The 20,793-nt window shown below is 40.8% G+C and overlaps 1 protein-coding gene across 1 annotated transcript in view; it reads right to left on the bottom strand.

Moving 5' to 3' along the window:
* Positions 1 to 20,793, bottom strand: part of mical2b (microtubule associated monooxygenase, calponin and LIM domain containing 2b) — a 64,842-nt gene that overhangs the window by 31,933 nt on the left and 12,116 nt on the right. Inside the window, exons 2-11 of the mRNA XM_020604277.1 lie at positions 12,006 to 12,382; positions 9,654 to 9,861; positions 7,341 to 7,457; positions 6,681 to 6,782; positions 5,401 to 5,556; positions 5,170 to 5,270; positions 3,991 to 4,248; positions 3,777 to 3,892; positions 2,919 to 3,045; positions 1,529 to 1,619 (exon numbers count right to left, since the gene is read on the bottom strand). Coding sequence (XP_020459933.1) covers positions 1,529 to 1,619; positions 2,919 to 3,045; positions 3,777 to 3,892; positions 3,991 to 4,248; positions 5,170 to 5,270; positions 5,401 to 5,556; positions 6,681 to 6,782; positions 7,341 to 7,457; positions 9,654 to 9,861; positions 12,006 to 12,269 — 1,540 coding nt within the window. The 5' untranslated portion in view covers positions 12,270 to 12,382. The remainder of the gene's footprint in view (positions 1 to 1,528; positions 1,620 to 2,918; positions 3,046 to 3,776; positions 3,893 to 3,990; positions 4,249 to 5,169; positions 5,271 to 5,400; positions 5,557 to 6,680; positions 6,783 to 7,340; positions 7,458 to 9,653; positions 9,862 to 12,005; positions 12,383 to 20,793) is intronic.

The raw sequence follows: 20,793 nt of genomic DNA, 5'->3' as shown, positions 1-20,793 counted from the left end.
CATTGGTCTCTATGAAGAGAAAGAGTCAGGGGCTGTAGTGGTGATATCACATCTAGAGTGATGAGGCTGTTGGATTTGTCTAAACAATTCTCTCTAACTCGTCAGTTTTCATTCCTTTTAAATAGGTTTTTCACTGAATTGTAGACACATCTCTGCTCTTCCTGACAGTAGAACTGTGGAAGCAAATGGATTAACAGAAGATGCACAGTGAGCTGCAGAGTGACACGAGTGCCGAGCAACTGCCACATTGACTCCTATGTAAACAGTATTAGGCAGGTGGTCACAATGTTATGGCTGATCGGTGTATATAGAAATATAACTGTTTTGGTTTTACAACCCCTACTTTAACATTACTGGTTCAACCTCAACCTCCCTGGCAGCTGTTTTAAAAGTTCTGATTAGCAAATGGAGACGGGCAAAGTTACATTTATCAGGTGGACAGAAACAACTCCAAATAATGTTATTTTAGTAAAATGTTCATTAGAACAACATAACATGATGATATGATGATAATGTCAGTGTAATGTTTACAGCTTGTTCTGCTGCCCACAAATGGTAAAAAAAAAAAACTAATAAAGCTGCATTTATTGTAAACTGTAAAGTAAACATCTTCACTAAAAGGAAAAATCTTCATCATAGGGAAGACCCATGCTGTTTACTAGTCTAACCCTGCTGCTGCAGAGCAGAGCAGAGCAGGCCAGCACATGTTGGTCAGATGCATCATGTCTGGCCCTGATGTTGATGAAATGTAATCAAGCTGTATTGTCAGTAACATGGTGTTGCCTGCAGCTGATATAAGGCTCATATTTCCATTAAGAACGGGCTCAGGGTGCACTCTGGTGAAAGATATTCAGGAATTCATTGTCATCTTTATCAAAATGTTATTCTAATAACACAGCCTGTGTTGAACCACTGGTCATGCTACATTGCTGAGTCAAGCACTTCAGAAACAATAAGTGACATTTCAGTCAGCAATGTTCCACACAAAGCTTTCATGTAGTATTAATGGTGCTGTGGGTGCATCTACTCTCAATGGTGACTCATAGGATGATCAGGTTCCCATTACAACACAACAGAGAGCTTTGAAAGCAGAATGCAGTTTCATCTGAGTAGATGGCAATAACCCTCACTGTCAGCACTCTGTCTAAAGATATTCACGCTGTCTATAATCTATTTATTACAGCAACATGAACATATAAATAAAGATTCATCGGCTCAGTCCATAATCTGATGCCATATTTTAACTATTAGAGACTGACTTCAGATCCAGAACTGTTTCACTGTAACTGCATCATGCTTTGCTCAAATACACTTTGGCTCTGTCTAGAAGCATCAAATATACTCAGAGAAAGGTAAGTGTCAAAGTTTTCACAGACGATGATATGAATACGTATCAGGAATAAGCAAAGTTCCTATAAATGCTTCCACTGACCAGAATACAACAACAGATTTTCTAACCATTGACCCGACAGCTGAAGGCTGCAGATTAGGTAGTGTTTGGATAAACAGCATTCAGTCTGTGTCTCACCTCTTCTGGACAGGTTGACTGATCTACATATGGGACCTCCTCTTTCCAGTTTACAGGAGTCCTGTAGACCATCAATATACAGGTGACGAACCTGAGAGAAAGAAAGAAGGTGCTCCTGAATGGAATACAATTTGAAACTTAAGCCACAGCCTAACAAACAGCACTGAGAAACCTTGCAGTTGTTATCAGTGTTCAGAGAACTCCAGAATTATCAGATGAGACTGAATTACTCACTCTTGCTAACCACTTAATCACAGTGTGATAGCACTCAAAACTATCTGGTGCCCTAATCTAACAAGGTATTGAGTATTAAATACTGATATTCATAGTCATTTCAGCTACAACTATAAACATCAAACTTCAGCTTAGCTATGTGTGGGGCAGGATGGATCAATTTGTAGTACTGTACCTACAGTGAGAGAGGAGACAGTCTGGGCCGAGCAGAAAGCTGAGGTTGTATGACAATGATTATGACTGGTTCTGATGATGTCCTACTGCCACAGTGTTATTTACAAGGTGGTGCTAGCTAATGAGACCATGTAAACTCCAGCAGCATATTGAGATCAAGCACCCAACTTTAATGATCAAGCCACAGGGGTTTGTTGATAGTACACTAGAGGAACTGAGGTCACAGAATAAAGTAATTGAATTGAGTACCAATATGCATGGTGTGGAGACAGTGATATGAAAAGCAGCACTGTGATGATTTGGGTTGGTGGCTGAGTTTATTTGACTTGAGTAAAACTGCACAAATAGGTCTTCCATTCCAATGAATGATTTTGTTCGTCTATGTGTTAGCCCTGCGATGGATTGGCGACCTGTCCAGGGTGTACCCCGCCTTCGCCCGATTGCTGGCCGGGATTGGCTCCGGCCCGCGACCCCGTTCCGGGACTAAGCGGTAGAAAATGAATGAATTTTTTTTTTTTTCCCCCCAGTAAGACTGTTGTTGAGTCTGCTTTCAGTTTCTGATTTTACTGTGGAGGATTATTTGGTAGGCCTAAATAATTTTAAGTAAGAGTAGCCCACAATTTAATGATGTGTGGGAGAACTTGTTTTGTTTTGTTTTTTTAAGAAATCAAAGTGAGAGTGAAATTGTGTTCCAAAATGTTTGCTGAAAAGATGTTTAATTTTATTGTTTAAACCAATTTTATGGCTAAGTGGAACATACAGTAGTGACACATACAGTGACAATAAAGATAATCCTTTCTTATGCACGGGGTGGGGGGTATGAGCCCCCCCCCCCCACACACACACACACTTGTAAAACTCCTGCAATAAAGCAATCATGATTATCTGCTTGAACAAAAGTACCAAGTATTACAAAAAAACAAACAAACAAAAAAAACAAAACAGTATTTTCCAGGATTCAGTACTGATGTGTGGAACTGACCTGGTGTGGGCGTACACAACTTGAGTTGAGGTTGGGGTAGCGGGTGGCAGGATCAATGGTGTACTGTTCAAAGTTTTTACTGATGTTTTCTGTGGTGGTCTGAGGCAGCAGTCTGTAAATACTCTCCCTGAGGAACAACAGGGCAGATGTAAGTGGAAGATTCAAGTACTGAAGCTTCAAAGACCACAACACTACACTGAACTAACCACTTGATCTGTGGACAGTAAACACTGAGGGAAGCTGAAAGCAGTAAAACTTTTATAAGAATTTAGCATTCTGCAAGTAAAGACAACATTAAATCTGAATCACTTATGTGTCTTTACACTATATGTATGTATCCTCTGGAAAACATGAATGTGCTTAGTAAATTCTATACCAATCTGCCAATTAGATTATGAGATATTCCATGTGAAAATTGTACATTTTAGTTAGTGTTTCCAGGAAAAAAGCTTGAAAGTTAGAAATAATTTAAAAAGCTAGAGATGATGGTGAAGCTAAAGTAGAATAGGGTGTCAAATGCGGAGAGAGCGCTTCCTCTGGGGAGAATGAACATCTGTAAATATTATAGTAATCTGTCGATTAGATTTTGATATTCCTTGTGTAGAAGAACATGTTTTATTTAATGGCAGGCCACAAATGAAAGGACAGAGGGTCATCATGTTTGGTATGATTATTATGATGCGATTCATATAATTCTAATGTATTGTGTATAGCTGAAGTTATATATAGTTGTGTATAGTTGGAGAATGTCATATTTTGTAACCATATATCTAAACCTCTTGGATTAAAGTTCCTCAGGATGCAAGATGAATATCAGTGGAAGCTGACAAAGTACTGTCATATCATATTGTATCACACCTCTCAGCCAGTATCTCTGGAGGGCTCCTGCCCTGTGCCCAGCCCCTCACCATCCAAGCTGTGTCAAAGGCTGCCAGAAACCCCCGAGCACAACCTGTACCCATTGGCCAGAAGGGCTGTAAGCAGAGAACATCAAGTCAGTGTGAACACAAGAACTTCCATCATGGTGGACGCCAAGCTGTACTAAGTATCAAACCACCCTGACACCTGTTACCTCAAGCAGACTATCTCCCACCAGTGCAACCAGTAGCTGCTGTCCATGTTTCTCCCTGATCAAGGCAGCGTTCTCTGAAGCATACATGCTGGTGAAGTCAAACATGGCCACATCTGGCTGCCCATAGTGGTTGATGGCATAGTCCAGGGATGGCAGCTGGTAGTTTGTGCCGAAGTCAGCTGCTTCACGGGCGTAGGACAGCAATGCTGCCTGGTTGACATTGTCAGTGCCCAGCAGTCGCTTAGTTTCTATGTAGTCCTGCACAGAGACAAAAGAAGGAAGAAATAAGGCAGGGATCACTGATATCAAGATATACAAGCTTAACTAATCAATATCTTAATACACACAATGGATCAAATTACTATGTGTGATATGAAAGAGGTAATTTATATTGACAATCCCAGCTCCTATAGCTCAGCCCCCTCTTTTTAATAACTAAAATCTCTCTGATAAACCCACTGTACACTAAAGGACTTAAACAAATGAACGTACACCTGTGTAGTGCTTTTATATGCCCTGAGTGTGGAGTTAGAAAGGCTACCAGGTTGAGGTAACTGTTATTGCCTGACCCATCCTGCACATGCATGCGAACCCTAACCATTTCCCTTTCCAAAAACCTAACCCTAACCCCTGCTGTATGTTCACAATGTACCGAGTAAGTACAAGAATCAGCTGGTTAATGTTTTTTTTTTTTTTTTTAGCCCATGTTTGTATAATTTAGTTAACTTCATGCACAGGCTCAAGCTTGCTTAAATAAATAACGTACATAGGCAGGAGAGAAACTATGAGCTAGTCAGTGGAAAACTGCATTTCTCTGTGAGGAACCTTTGCTAGATATTTCAACAGATTGCTAGTATGTCCGCCCTTGCATGCAACAGGCTTGAAGCGAACCTGGAATGTTTTGTGTTCACGATACACAGATTAAGCACCACGGGAGGGGGTCTCAGTTTGGTTCGTTTGAGGGGTCTGAGTTCATTTAGAGTGTTCGCATTTATGCAAAAAATGCTTTCAGTTCATTCTGAGGGCTGAAAGGGACCAAGTATAAAATCACCCTGTGTACAAAAACTAATGGCCAAATGACTCAAATTCAACTCAACTCTATATACATTTTTAACTGAAGACCAGAATCAGGTGTCAGAATTAATACTGCTGTATTTACATGTGCATCAGTGAACTCACATGTATAATGACCCCTTTGTCTAGCAGACTCTGCTTCTTCGCTGTCATGACAAAATAGTGGGTGTTGTCTTTGTAGTAAACTATGTTCTCCAAGTCAATTCCTGAAAACATGAGCAGATTTATTAAACAGAGAGTACTTCTACTGTTGTAAAAATGAACTATGAGCGCAAGACAAGCAAAGACAGGGGGTTTCTTTTTTTAACAAGGTTATATAGCATGCTGTCTCCTCACCTGTCTCCTCCCTGAGTTCCAGAAAGAACTTCTGGTTAAAGATGAAGGCCACACCACTGATTTCTTCCACTTTGGCCTCTGCTGTCGTGTTCCTGTTGATGAAGTTAGCAGTGATGGCAATGGCCAACTTCCCTCGAAACTCTTTGCGACCAAATCCTGCAGAGAGGTTAAAAAAAAAAACCCTTAGCCATCAACCATGCATAGGGAAACCTATAGTGAACAGGCAATACACTTCTGTTACCTGTAACACTGAAGTGATCTGTTAATTTGAACATAATCTACTCACAGGATGCTGCTCTGTATTCATTTGTACACTGTTCATATGCAGATACTGTATATTTATCCCTATCTTTGCACTATTTACATCCATTGAACTGTTCACTCATGTAACTTGTCATCTGATTCTGCATTGTTTCATTCCATCTCATCCCATTGCACTAGTGTTCCATAATCTTAATGTACCTGTCCATAGTCTGTTGTACATCGTACATTACCTTACATATCTTACTGTAAATACCAATTGTACATGTCTATTGGTAAATTAGCTCTGACTGTACAGACTGTACATACTGCACACTGCACTGCTGGTTAGATGCTAAACTGCATTTTGTTGCCTTGTACTTGTAGACGGGTAATGACAAAGTTAAATCTAATCTAATCTCTTTAATGGCAAATTATTGACAGTAAATATAGTTATTATATAAAGTCAACCTCTGAATCATGCATTTAGTTTCAGTGGGGGGAGTTTCCCAGCAGTCACAGAGACACTTACCCTTCTGGAGTTGTCTATTTAGAAAGAATAATGTTTGGTACAGCTGTAACCTTTTACATATGCATAGTACATCCAGTACAAATACACACAAAATACATACAGCAGCCTATACCATGCACAAAATACACATAACATTAATTATACCTGGACAAGGCTAATAAGGCAGCCAAACAGTTCATAAACCAGCACACACACACACACACACACACACACACGCGCAGCACTGACCCAATACACACTATTAAGCTTTCAAGCTTTCAGTAAAAACTATGTCAACAGGAAATTCTTTATTCAATGATTGAAAGCAGCTTTGGGACACTTCACTTCCTTTCCAGTAATACAAACAAACAGTGCTTTGACTGCAGGGTAAAGGCCCTGTGTTTTGTTAGTTTGTGGGTCAGTAACAAAACTTTGCAAAGGACTCACTTTGACCCACATGAAGTGCACTAGTTTAACCCAAAGTACCACTCCCATTTATAAGTTCTCTTAGTTTTTCCTACTTTCTCACCATTTAACGTGTTTTTACGTCCGTCGGCTCCGATCACCACGTCAAAGTCAAAGTCTGAGATAGGATGGCTGGAGGGCCACACCTCTGCTCGCCACCCAGGGCCTGAGGAAGAACACAACACACCAGAAGGCTTCACTCAAGTTTGACTATCTTTATACCATGACATATGTACATGCCATCTAAGGAGAGTGTAAGTGACTTTCCAACGGAAAGGCAGATGACAGGGTGATGGGTCATATCTTGGTCACATTTCATGTTTAAGTGCTGATTTTACTGGGAAACCATTTCCTTTTTTCTGACCACATGAGGTTTATGGGGTTATTTGTCATCTGCCACAGTATGCTTCTCTATCCTCTGACTTACTGAATGACTGTGTGTTAAGCGAGTCCCCAGACAACATATTCAGGATGCATATTTTGAGACCTCTAAAAAAAGCAAACAAATTGAAATGTAACCATTAGCAGACTATCAATGGCCTGTTTTCCCACACAGTTGGATATATGTGCTGCCACTGCGAATGTCTCCTTTCTATGAATGTGTCACTTAAACACGTGAGCAGGGGGCTTTCCATATATAGCTGAGATATGCAGGAGAGCATTTCCATGTTCTGCCACTTACTGTAAGACACTTTAACATCTACAATATACCACACAGACTCACTGTCGTCAGTCTGCTCCGCTGTTGGCTCCACCAGCGTGACAAACGCCACGTTGACATGAATCTCCACTCCCAGAATCAGACTCACTTTCAGCAACATCAGCTGGAGCTGACGGATACCTGGAATGGATACATGCAAACATACTCATGCACCTACTTCACATTCAAAAAGCATACAACACAAGGCTAGAACTAACTGTACACCCCAAAAAAAGCAAATACGAATTTTTACCAACTTGGACTGATTTTGCTGAGCATAAAGATTATTTGAGACAGCGAGCAGTTATCACTGCAGCCGGCAATGTCGGTGTTCTGTATTTGAATGGCTACCAACTGCATGCAATCCTACAAACAGTATGTACAGTACACCAAAGCTGTAATATCATTAAGCTATAAAGATATCTGGTTGTAGTTTATATAGAGAAATTTGTTAGCTTAGTGACACAATCAATTTAGAAAGTTTAAGTGATAAAATCAACTTATTGACCCAGAACAGATAATTCAACTTTTTTGATGTTGCTCCAAGACCATTGGTGTCTACTGATGTACTGATTCACTGCTGGTGAAGACGTGTACAAGTCAGGGCACTCGGGTACCAGTAAAACTAGCCCGGTTTCTGTGGTTGCTGCTACATCAAGCTGAAGAAACCTCAACCAGTATCAAATGGTAGCATCAAATAGTTTTGTTCATAAGTGGTAGTTGCCCTCATCTTTGAAATGGAAACCATTTAAAATGTGGTGGCAAGAATCTTCATGTTCTACTTAAAGATTTGTAAGCTCACAATTTGGACACTGAAATAATTGTGACTGTCTCATTATGCATTAAAACTCTGATATTTTCCAAGTATTTCAACAGCTGGATGGACCAGGCTAACTTTCACTCTCCCAGTATGAACCGATTCCTCATCACTGATACAGTATTTCAGCTTAGAGCATCCACATTAGGTCAGTAGCCACAATCAAACTTGTGGAAATGTATCTCACATCTTGACTAATGCATCTGTCTCTATCTGGGAATCAGTCAGTCATACTTAACTATGATAAAGTTGATTTTAAGATTCTTTTATTTGTTGCATGGTTCAGCTCCATCTTACATCTCTGGTCATTCTGCACTCTACATCCAGACACCACAGATCCTCTGAGCAGCTACTCCTCTCTGTTCCACGCTCACAATCCAGTCCAAGAGTTGGCAGAGCCTTTTCCATTGCCACTTGCAGAATGTTAGACAGTTCACCCCTCAGTGCCAGAGTTTGACCCGTCGTCCTGGCTCCTCCTTGCTGTAGCATTCGTGTTGTACCTCGTCAACCTCTAGTTGTGATAGCAGGTGCTTCTTGTGGATGTTAGAACACTGAGCTACTAGTTGTTTCGATGTTAGCCTAGATGTGGGTTACAAAGAATCCCTAGGCCCCACATCCTCCATATGTAACCCCTCTCGCTGGGGTTATTTTTATAGTAGCATTCCAATAGTTCTGTTCTCATCTCTTGTCCATGAATGTCTTGTTCCAGTAGCCCACTTCTCATCAGGTTGCCCTGGTTCCTCAATACCTGACATGGACCTTGTTGACCCGGACGACATCCGAGCTGGTGTGACTCTTTTTCCAACTCTCATTACCCATGAGATAGGCAGGTAGCATTAAGGGCCTTGCCTAAGGCATGAATTTCAGTGATGATTTTGACCACATTAACACTGGGATTAAAATGCAAAAGAGTAATTGGAACATGTTTCTGAGCATTTAAAACTTCTGAGACTTGGTTATAGCCTAGTTTACCAACAGGTTTAAGCTTCCCCTGAACAAACAGTTGCTTGATACCCCAAAATGAGTGTCTGACAAAGGATTGACCAAAAGAGTCTAAGACAACTGACACATCTCGACTAATGACTCAACTGTTAGGATCAGCCCTAGCAGAAAATAAGCTAATTATTTCTCAAAAGTGGCGCAAGTTCACAGAGTTAATATACTTTGTATCAACTGTATCTCAGCAGCTGGTATCATCTTTGAGAGGAGATATTAATACATGACACCATTACTAAGGCTGCAGAGAAAGAAGGGCCAATAGAAACATGCCAGCAGGGAGATGCCACCTGAAGAAATATTTTAATGTACAGTGTGCTTCCAGGGTGTTTTATACTGTAAAAATCATGAGGCAAACAGAGGAAGAGTGACAAGTTCATCTTTAGTCTGCTTCCCCATTGTACTCTCTCAGTTCATGACTGGCATCAAAGTGGTATGCGAGTATTAGATTTTTCTGAACAATCCTAAATTCACTATCCTGACATCAACAACGCCCTGTTGAGAAAACAAAAATATAGACTCACTGATGTGGTCGATGGAGCCGGCGCAGAACTTGCCATAGAACGTCTTGGCTCCAAGGCCCCTGAGGTCGTGGATGGTGAAGGGCCAGAGGTGGAGCACATTGTTCCTGGAGAAGGTGTCTCTCTTCTCCATCACCACAACCTTGCAGCCCAGCAGAGCCAGCTCGATGGCTGTTCGCAATCCACAAGGACCCCCACCGATAATCAGACACTAAGAAGGATTAAAGAGGTTGAAGTTCTGTTATGTTTTCTTAGACTTCAGTTTCAGACAGACCTCGTCTGAGGTACTTGTACTATAATCAAAATTGAGGAGCAATTAAAAAAAAAATAATAATAATAATAATCTTTATTTCTATAGCGCTCTACAACTCCAGGCGCACCAGAGTGCTGTACAACACACACAAAAACAATAACAAACAGAGCATTGTACAGTTTCCTCTAATGATCTTAGCTTATTTTTAATCTGCACTTATCAATAGTTTTATATTAACAATGGATACATTATTGTGTGCATGTAATGTAATAGTGAGCGTCCACAGAAATGTTCACCCATTTTTTGACAAGTAATTGTGAACTGAGTCGCAAGTTACACTGCGTGTGACAATAGGTACGTCTAACTGTAGCTGCTATTTCCTATTCTGGAATGAAAGAAATGAAAAGCAGGTGAGAAAATGCAGCAGACAGCAACAATATGTAGAATTGAGATGAGGAGAAGCAGCAGCAGCTTCATCTGGAGAGTCTCCTCGGTCCACTGTGATTACAGTCAGCATCTCATTTCCAAGTCAGAATGTCATTTATAGGGAAAATTAACTGGCAAAACACTCAGCAAAGAAATCAGGTTAAGACTTGTTACAGCATTAATCACTTTTGGGAATTTAATTCTTGCCATCTCCCAAATAGCCTAGTCACCTGCCATAATTTTGATTCTGGATATAGAAAACCAAAAAACACAGCACCCACCCACTTACAGTAACTTTTTTGTTTGTTTTTACAACGTTTCTCCAAAAAGTATCTGGACTAATAGTCTGGCTGTTATTTTTGGCCAACTCTCAGCCCAGCTCATTTGTCTTACTCTACCCTTTGTGAGCCTCTGGCCTCTTTCCCCTCTGAATGCCTTATCTTTTCCTTCGGATATGAAGTAATTCCAGCAATGTGCTAAACTCGCTGTTTATTAAAACTTAGATATTAAGTACACAGAATGTGTCAGAGTTAGGATTATTTAGGTCTGGCTAACTAGTTGGATATAATTACACTGTGTATTTTCCAAACAAATCCACACTGGGAAAGGTCCTAACTGGTAACACAATGCTGACTAGTCCAATGATACGCAATCACAGAGTACCTCACTACTTTAGATACACTTAATCAAAAGAAACAGCAATTCAACAATGTGGTGGAACCTCACTGAAGTACAGTATATGTATGTGTCATTAGGAAGCAATATGTCACTAATCTGAAAACTCTCCCCTTCACAGAACTCTTTCAGAATGCCTGACAGTTTGATTACCAAAAGCCTTAATTTGATCTTACTTTTCAATTAACAGATCAGAACAATTAACATAGTCCAAAGGTATATAAACGCATATCACTAACAGTGGCTTCTCACCACAATCAATAATATGAGCAACAACTGTATCAGAGTTACAGTACAATATACTTATACTGTACATAAACAAACACCTGCAGTAGTTCACTTAGCTCCAGGAACGGTTATCAGCCCCATACAGTATATGCTCTCCTCAGCAGAACACAAAAGTTCTGTAAAACAAATACATTAAACACAATGATCACCAAGACCAGTTCCTCACTGATCAGCTCCAGGGCTCCAAAATAACATTTTCCACCAGTAGCACCAGCGCTCCTTACTGAAAATGGCAGGAGCACCAGCACAAATCTTAGGTGCACCACTTAAATCAACAAGCAACGCAACGCCACCTTAACTGTAAGTAACTGATAAATCATTTGTTAACAAATAGACAATTTACACGTTTTACTTTAAAGAATAAAGTCACGCTTGATGGCCACTGCCCTGACAAGATGGTGGGCACAGTGGTTAGCGCTGTTGCCTCACAGCGAGAAGGTTCCGGGATCGAGCTCGGGCCGACCCAGGGCTTTTCTGTGTGGAGTCTGCATGTTCTCCATGTGGGTTCTCTCTGGATTCGCTGGCTTCCTGCACTTTTAAATACATCTCCATGCTAATACTTGATTCCAGGACATGTACTTGTTTTTAAACTGTGGTTTTACCACTGATCTGAGTAGGCACTATTTCACTTCCACCACTGTGCTATCAGTGTGTGTAGTTTGATTGCAGCTCTTCACTGCAGTGCAGGTTATTCGTAAGTTGATATTTCTTACCCTGGTGCCTTTGCAGGCTTTATTCTGGTTGTAGACCTTGTGCTGTGCCCTTTTGTCCAGTTTGGTCCACAGAGCTTTGACCTTCCATGTGCTGACTGCAGCCTTCAATGAGCTGTAGAAGTTGCTGTAGTCCAGAGGATCCAGCTCCAGCTCTCTGCAGAGGATACTGAAGGCCTGCAGAGTCCCTTTACAGGTGGACGCCTGGACAAAGTTCTCAAAGAGCTGGCAGGCCTGTGCTGTACGTTCATCTTCCATCTCACCCATCTGCCCTGCTGGTCACCGGCGTCTCCTCGCAGTCTTCCTCCTCTCCTGCTTGCTCCTTCCACACAGTCAGCACCAGGCTGCTATGATGTATGTGCCGCCATGCTTAGCTGCTTCTGAAAGAAACAAATCAAGATGTGTTTTAGAAAGAGACTGGAAATAAAATCAACCTGAAACCAGCAGGCAATAAGACCAACTGTATATCCTGTGAATATAATTCATGGGCAAAATGGTGTATTAATCCTTAAATCAGATTATGTTACAACCATTTGTGATATTATGTCTGTAGGTCCTAATCACAGATTTGCAGACCTAGGCTTAGAAAACCACTTGCATAAAAGATTTCCATATCCAATAGGTATCTGCATTATAATACACAATTCATTTAGAGAAATAGCATGACACTAACTGTATGAGCCAACAGAATTTATGCTCTACAAAGAAGAGAGACACTGCAATGGAAAAAATTAAAACCAACTAAAGGAGAGGTCAACTTCCAAATGTGAGGAATGTCTGCAGCTTGCACTGAAAATAAACTGCAGGGGTCAAAATGCTGCCTTGTACTGTATAGCTAGAAATGACATCCTGCATTCTGTATGAGGCAACCAAAGGCATACACTGCTTTGACCATACAAGCCTTTAGAGGCCTACACCTCCACACCAACAACAATAGGCCGTGTCGAGGTCAAACAGTCATTAATTTAGCTGCAGATATTTTTTCTCTACAGTAAAGATATTTTCCTTCTTCAGCTACACTGAATGCCTGATTGGATTATGACTGCATGTGCTCACAGAGGGGTTCAGCTCATAAGTTACTGTTCAAACACTGAGGCTGCAGGAATACAGAAAAAACAGTCACGCAGTCACAATCGCACGCAAGCAGCAACTTGTGAGGCACAAGATGCAATAGCAACAACCCTGAAAGAAGGAAGATTTACTCAGCCGATTATGTGCTTTGTCCCCCCTGTACAAACCACACACAGCCCACAACACATGAGGAAACTGGCCCAGCATCAGGAGAACACCACCTCCCTGTTGCATCACAAAACATTTCCTGAGTCCTGGCTTCTTTGGTCATCTCATCTTCCTTCAGTGCAAGTAACCCACGTCTGATCAAGCCCTCCACTTTCAGAAGGCCCCACAGGACTTCAAAGTCCACCTTTCAGCACCAACCACAGTTCGTTGATTTTTAAAAGTTCACCGTTTTTAAAAATTCACACACTGGTGTTATCACCAGGAGCAACTGGGGGTTCAGTGTCTTGCTCAAGGACACGTCGACACGTTGACTGGACAAGCCGGAAATCGAACCGCTAATCCTCCGGTTAAGAAACGACCCGCTCTACCTCTTGAGCCACAGCCGCCCCCTTCAATCTTCAAATACTTGTCTAATAGTTCCCAGTGAATATCGAATAGCATTTCACCTTGAAATGCCCATCCCTACTGCAAATATTGTACTTATTTTTTAGTTGGAGGTTTGTAAAAAATTTAATTTCTATAACCTCTAGAGTCCTGAGCTTTGGAAACCCAAGCTGTGCGGTCCTCATATGAGGACGCAGGGACTCTAGAGGTTAAATAATGTTTTTTAAATTTGTCCTGTACCATGGAGCACTTTTATTTTGAGATTTGTTTAAGTGGGAGAAAAGCTGTAAATAGAAACCTTATTTAGCCTAATGAAATGTTTTAGCTTATTTTTATTAATTTAATGATTTTTAGTAATTTTTCATTAAAGAAAAAGTTACAAAAATGTTCGTATACATCCTCAAATACTGTTCTTAAAGAAAGAAAATCGCAAATCAGCAGTTGAGACTTAAAAACTTGGAATCGGTCAAGAAAATTACATTTGGTTAATTTCTACTTGAAACCATGGCCCACAACAGTAAACTAGTTACACTAACTGATTTCAGCTGGTTTCAGCTGCATTCAACACCTTAACCAACCCTTCAGCTCTCTTCAGCTCTCTTCAAATAGAGCTGGAATTTCAATAGCTACAAGTGCAAACTGCATGCAAACAACATTTGAAGACATTTATACTGTTTTTACCTGCAATTCTTGGAGTAGGTGAGGACTTAAAAGTCACCTTTTCCAGTCCGAGTACAGCCTAATGCTTTACTTACTATCAGCCAAACTCTACCCAGCAACAGGCCAAATTATTTGAAGCTGATAACATCTCTGTGAAAGTTACGTATCGGATCCAGATGGTTGGAAGCTTCTCAGCATTACTCTCACTATTACAGTCATGGAATCTGCTGTCCTAGAAGAGCTGGGAGAAGGATATGGTTTCTGTCTCTCTCTTGCACGTACACGCGTGCACACACACACACAGATAAATGCCTGCACATACAACATGAACACGGGTATCAATCACATGCACACACGACATCAGACAGACCTGAAACAAAATAACCTGAAAACCTGTGAATACGTGCAAGAATGTGCAGGCTGCACAAGTACAGCACCTGCTCGGTCTGTTTGTGTGCCAGTCACAAATCCCACCGCATGCACACACACCACTGACCAAGAAAAACACACTTTCTCTGTAAGACTTTGAGTGGCCCAGTGGGGGTCTCACATCTCTGCCATTTAGCAGTTTGGCCACAGACAGTAGCCTCTCAATTACCATTTGGTTATTAGCCCCTGCACGCACGCACACACGCGCACACACACATACACACACACATATACTGTACTTTAACTCTGAGGGCTCTCATGCTATTTCATGCTCAGCCAGATATAAAATTTCCAAAGCTTTGTTCCTTGTTTTCTGAACAACTGGACATCACCTTGCCTGTCTGCAGTGAATTCTTCAGTAAATGACCGTTTGGCTACTGGTGTGTAACTGCTTAATGAAAACTACCTCAACAAACTAAAGATTGGCCCCAAATTATGTTTTTATCTCATCCATATTCCTGCAGAAATGGGGAACTACAGCATAAAGAAAATAACATCCAGATATCAGTACAGAGACTGACCACCCTACTTGTGTTTGGCTCTGATGATCAGACATGATATGCCCCAACTTATTTATTAACCTAGTGAGTCAAAAGAAAAGCAAAGCAAAGTGTGGACTGATCTACACAGGACTAGAGAGCTATGGGAAAGATCACAACCTTTGGAAGCTGTAGTAAAACCAGTATAACTACATCTGGAATAGTGCATTGTGGGCGTCTTGGTGGAGGAACACGCTAACTTGATATCTCATTCCAAATTTGTATGAGTAGTGCGTGTAGGTGTGTGTACTGGGGTCGCAGTATCTTCACATCAGTCTCAACACGAGTGGGATACAAGCACAACACGTCATTTACAATAAATGCCATTAATTACTTTGGTCTCCTAAATACAGCTTTCAGTCTCTACATAGTATCAACTGACATTTTAACCTATTTGTAATCTTCAAATTAAAGTTAAAATGTCAAATGATGCTTCAACTGCTCTCACTGCTCACATAACAGTGCACAAGCATCAGATACTGCTCGTTTCAACTTACACTGAAATCTTAAGTGTTTTCATTGTTTGTGCAGCCCCAGGACATTTAGGCCATCAACAATACACAAGCTACTCCTGACATGAGGTATGTGTATTGTCTTACATAAAACCAACATTTGGATTTTGCCTGGCAAGTTGGTGAACCGAGAAAAGACAAGATTGGAAGCTCCACAATTTTAAGTAATTATTGTGTGTTTAATTTACAGCTGGAGGAACTTGGCATTTACTTCATCTGTTCTTTAAATTCTCAATTTACTCAGATTTTACAGCAACGACAGATCAAGTTAAAACTGTTTTAATATGGAAAAATGTATTTCATACATTGCTAACAATGCACGTCAGATAATCTCAGAATAGATTTTAGTGGTCGAAAGGTCAAGGTCACCTCACATAAGCTCCATTCCCTTGACTGGTGAGCAAAGGCGGTAATTCTAATTATTTTCAGCACAAATATCATTTCGTCTAAAGAATCAAAATATTTATTTCTAGTCTGATTATTACAGGGAGTCTTTAGTTTTGCTTCATAAATGAAATAATATTTGTAGCATTACTACAAGCATAGAACTAATCTAATCACTAGGGGTGAAAAGGTACACATATTTGTACCAAACCATTTTGGTACAGGATTTTTGATAAGGTGCAAAGTGTACCAAATGCAATCTTTATTATTAATTAACATTAGGCTTGTTTTGCTGCCTTATATTTTTTTCAAATCTGCATTCCCACATGAACATGTAAAGTGGTGGACTGGAGCACAGCACCCTTAGCTTAGGAAAGCCTCTGGCTAGCAAACATCAGGGCCAATACAGAGAAGAAACCAGAGACCCCCCTTAGCATTACAGCCTCCTGATTGGGAACACTTTGGCTTCCCAGTGAAATACAACAATATTTTAGCACTATTTTTAAGAAATATTCAGTGATGAAATATATGACTTGAAAGTCTTGTATTTGACTGTAACACAAAATCTAAGGCACTTTAAGCAGCAAATGCAGCAATGCAGCAATATAATAAAAATATAAGGATATAATAAGAAAATGTATGCTGCATGTGCAGCAGTCAACAGTCAATGTGCAATTATGCATGTGCAAACTGAGAATGTAAACAGTACATCACGTATTTCCTGGTAATAAACTCCTCATCTGTTTAGGAGTCTGATGGCAGAGGGAAAGAAAGAGTTTTTCAGTCTGGAAGTCCTACACTTCACACTTCTGACCCTCCGGCCAGAGGGTAGGGAGGCGAACAGTCCGTGCTCGAGGTGGGTGGGATCTTTGAGGATAGAGGCAGCTTTCCTACGCACCCTGCGGTGGTAAATGCTCTGCAGAGAGGGCAGTGGAGTCCTGGTGATCTTCTCAACAGTCTTTACCACTCTCTGCAGGAGCTTGCGGTCCATAGCAGTAGTGCTGCCATACCAGACAGTGATGCAGCTGGTCAAGATGCTCTCAATGATGCAGCTGTAGAAGTTGCAAAGGATCCTAGGTGACATGCCAAACATCCTCAGGACGTACAGCCACCGTTGGGCCTTCTTGACCAGCTGTGTGGTATTAAGTGTCCAAGTGAGGTCCTCACTGATGTGGAAGCATAAGAAGCACCTTGTGTGTCACTTTGTGTGTGACAACTTAAGTAAGATTCTAACTGCATCATTATACTGTATGCCACCTAAAGCTTTTACATTTTTGTTTTACTACAACTACACCACAAGTGTGCTGTGTAGTGGGATACGGTAGACTTTAAAAAGAGCTGTTTTTGCATCATCTGAACACATGAAATTTGCATGCCAGTATATTGGTTTGTGCATACAATTTACAACACTGGCGCTACACATCATCATCATCATCATCATGTAGATCACTCCTGATAATGTAACCCAAATGTTTCATTTTATTTACTACTTCTAGTGCTTGATCTGCCAAACAAAATATTTTTTTGCATTTGATCCACTTCAGTTTTAGCAGAAATGATCTTTTTAGGGTTAAATTTATTATCATACTGCACACCATAATCCAAGCAGACTCTGAGCAGCTACTGTAGGCCAGCACTATAAGGAGACAAAATGACTAAATCATTAGTATACATCAGATAGCTCATAACGTGATGCCCCACCCTACATTCAGTCTGTAGAATTTGGGTGATGCAACAGGACAATGACCCAAGACACTGGAGCAAGTCCACAACAGAATAGCTTCAGAAAAATAAATTCCGCCTTTTGGAGTGGCCAAGTCAGAGCCCAGACCTCAACCCATCAACCAGTTATTAATTCCAGGGGTTCACTTACTTTTTCCACAACCATTTTGAATGGTGAATGAATGTCTTCAATAAAGACATGAAAGATCTGATTTTTTGTGTGTTTTTGTAGGCACATTATATTTGTCAGTATTCTTGACTTAGATGAAGATCAGATCACATTTTATGACAAATTAATGCAGAAAACCATGAAATTCCAAAAGGTTCACGTACTTTTTCTTGCCACTGTACACTAGATGGCAGGGGCATTTTGCCATTATTGATAACCCTAACTTCTTTCCAGAATTCATAATGATCATTTTGTAGAAGATTTTTGGCCACAGAGTTTGCCCTCTTCTTTTAATAAAGCATAACACATATCTAGCATTTGTATCGTTCTTGTGCTCCCACTCTGGGCCATTCCTATCTTTTCCTGATAAAACCCAATTTTTAAAAGCTTCTTTAGCATCCACATGGAGTTCAGACACATATTAATTCCATCCTGGCCTAAGATTATGTTTCTTACTTTATTTTTGGCAAAATGTTTTACTGCTTTTTTGATGATTCACAATTGTATCATACATTGCACATAGGTCACTGTTGTGGCTTTGGTTCTTGCAGTTAATATTCTCACACAGAAGACCATCAAGTGGCACATCAATATTACTTAGGCCCTTATCAGTCAGTGAATTGTAATGCCTTAAGTCATCTTTTGTGTACTTGTGAGCAGTCACATGGCAAAGTCTGCAGTATAGAGGCAGCAACAGCAGCAGTTGGTGTTGTAGGAGCAGTTATTAGTAGCAGGGGTCAGGCTAATAGACTTATGCCACCAGGCCCAACCACATCATAGCATGTTTGTGGATTAGAGTTAACTGATGGTTAGACTATGTCCTGGCCTGTATCCATTGCCCCAACTTCAGTTTCTTGATCCGTCTTAGATCTGCTGGGTCAAGCTAAAGCTACAGACAAAGTCTTGTACACAAAGAGCCATGTGTGACTGAGGGCAGCAGAAAGCACAATGTGTGTTTGTGACAGAGAAATTATGAGGAACAGTGAGTGAGAGAATCAACAGAAGTGTCCTTTCACTCATGGACATGTTGCCTTTTGAATTATTCATTTCTTCAGACCAAGTGTGTGGATATCTGTATGTGTGTCTGTGTGTGTTGTGTTTGTTGTCTCCGTTTCCCTTCCTAGGGTTGAGGTCACATGTAATCAGCAAACAGAATTAGTAATACCTGCATTTTGGAGAGAGTTAATATGTGTGTGTTTTTAAGTGCAAGTTTTGTAAATGAGAATGTAAATAGCTCCACAATAAAAAGCTTTTCCAGGCAGGTGCCATTAACCCAGTGTAGAAGAAGAATGTAGAAAACATGATGTAAATATGGTATTATTGTTTGTTTCATGCATCAGTTTGAGGACATTACAAATGCTACAGTTCATACAGATGCTTTGTTCTGTTTTGTTTGTTTTTTTTTTGTCTCCTTGGTGGATGGTTAGTACTTCATACACATCAGCAAACAAGCAAACACTTTTTTGCAATATTTCAGGTTTTTTTTTTCAAATTTCTTGCATTTTACTGGTGTTTTATGCACACATTAAAATTGTGTAAAAACTGGTGGATGTAAACCAACCTAATATAACAATAGTGCCACTTTGTGAGTGTTTATATTCTAAAACTTGGGCTAACATACACAGCAGCCAGAAACACAGCACTGTGCTCTCTGGCTAGATAATAGGGCCGGCATTTCAGCAATAAAAACTCCACGTCTGGTGAACAGTGCTTGTAAACCGTCTGTACATTTCCACACCATGAGTTATTAATAAACACACACACACACACACACACACAACACCTCCCTTTACCTTCCCTGAAGCAGCAGTGCGATCGCTTCAATGTACAGAATGTGTTTGTAGCTGAATTGCTGAGTCTGGAACTCTGTCAGAAAGCCAAGTCTCAGTGAGACTTAGAGCACAGCATTCTCTGATTTCCTGTTGTGCTGTAAATCTAGCCCGCAGTTTGTTTTCCACAGACTGTATGTTAGCTAGGAAGAGGCTGGTTAATGGCGGTCGGCTAGCGCAAGCATTTAGCCTAGCATGGAGTCCCCCTCGCCTGCTCCGTTTGCGTCTCCATCTCCGGGTTGCTCTCCTGATTTCAGCCTGGTCGCTTGTGCCTGGTGCTCCAGGGACTCCCCGAGGACGGTGTTGGCTGTCCTCGCCATTGTTGTTGTTGTTGTCGCCGGAGCAGACAATGGGTTGTAGCTCCGGTGGTATGAAACCAGTAAATTCCCAGTGGCTTTGTGAGTTGGTGATATCCAGCAATGCCTGTCTGTTGTATGTTAGCAGTGCATGACATTTGTGCACTGCAGAAAAAGCAAAAAAAGAAGCAAACGAAGAAAAAGCCAGCATTCAAGAGTGGAACGCGCAAACACGTTCGCCTCGGTGGGCGCCATGTTGGTTTATCCATCAATGCTGACACACTGGTGGTAGAATTGGCACTAAGGTAGAGTGGACTACATTTGCAGCATGGCTAACCAAAACACAACGGAAACTGAACTCGTCACAACGTGACCCTATTGTACATACCTACAACAGCTGTAGGCATGTATCTTAAAGACACATAAGGTGTTCAAAGTACATTTAATCACAACCATAGGGCCATAATCCAGGATACAAAAGCATTCATATTTATGTTGGTTATGTTCTTTTTTTCATAAGCCAACATAAAGAACAGTACAGATACTTCTGCTTAACTTAGTGCTTACACTAAAGTTGACACTACAGCTTCTTTCAGCACTATCATTTTAACTGCTCTGTCAACTTCTT

Source organism: Monopterus albus, unplaced genomic scaffold (assembly GCF_001952655.1).
Source record: "Monopterus albus unplaced genomic scaffold, M_albus_1.0 scaffold65.1, whole genome shotgun sequence".
NCBI classification, from domain to species: Eukaryota; Metazoa; Chordata; class Actinopteri; order Synbranchiformes; family Synbranchidae; genus Monopterus; species Monopterus albus.
Note: the sequence above shows the minus strand (reverse complement) of the source record. Positions and strands in the feature narration are given on the sequence as shown.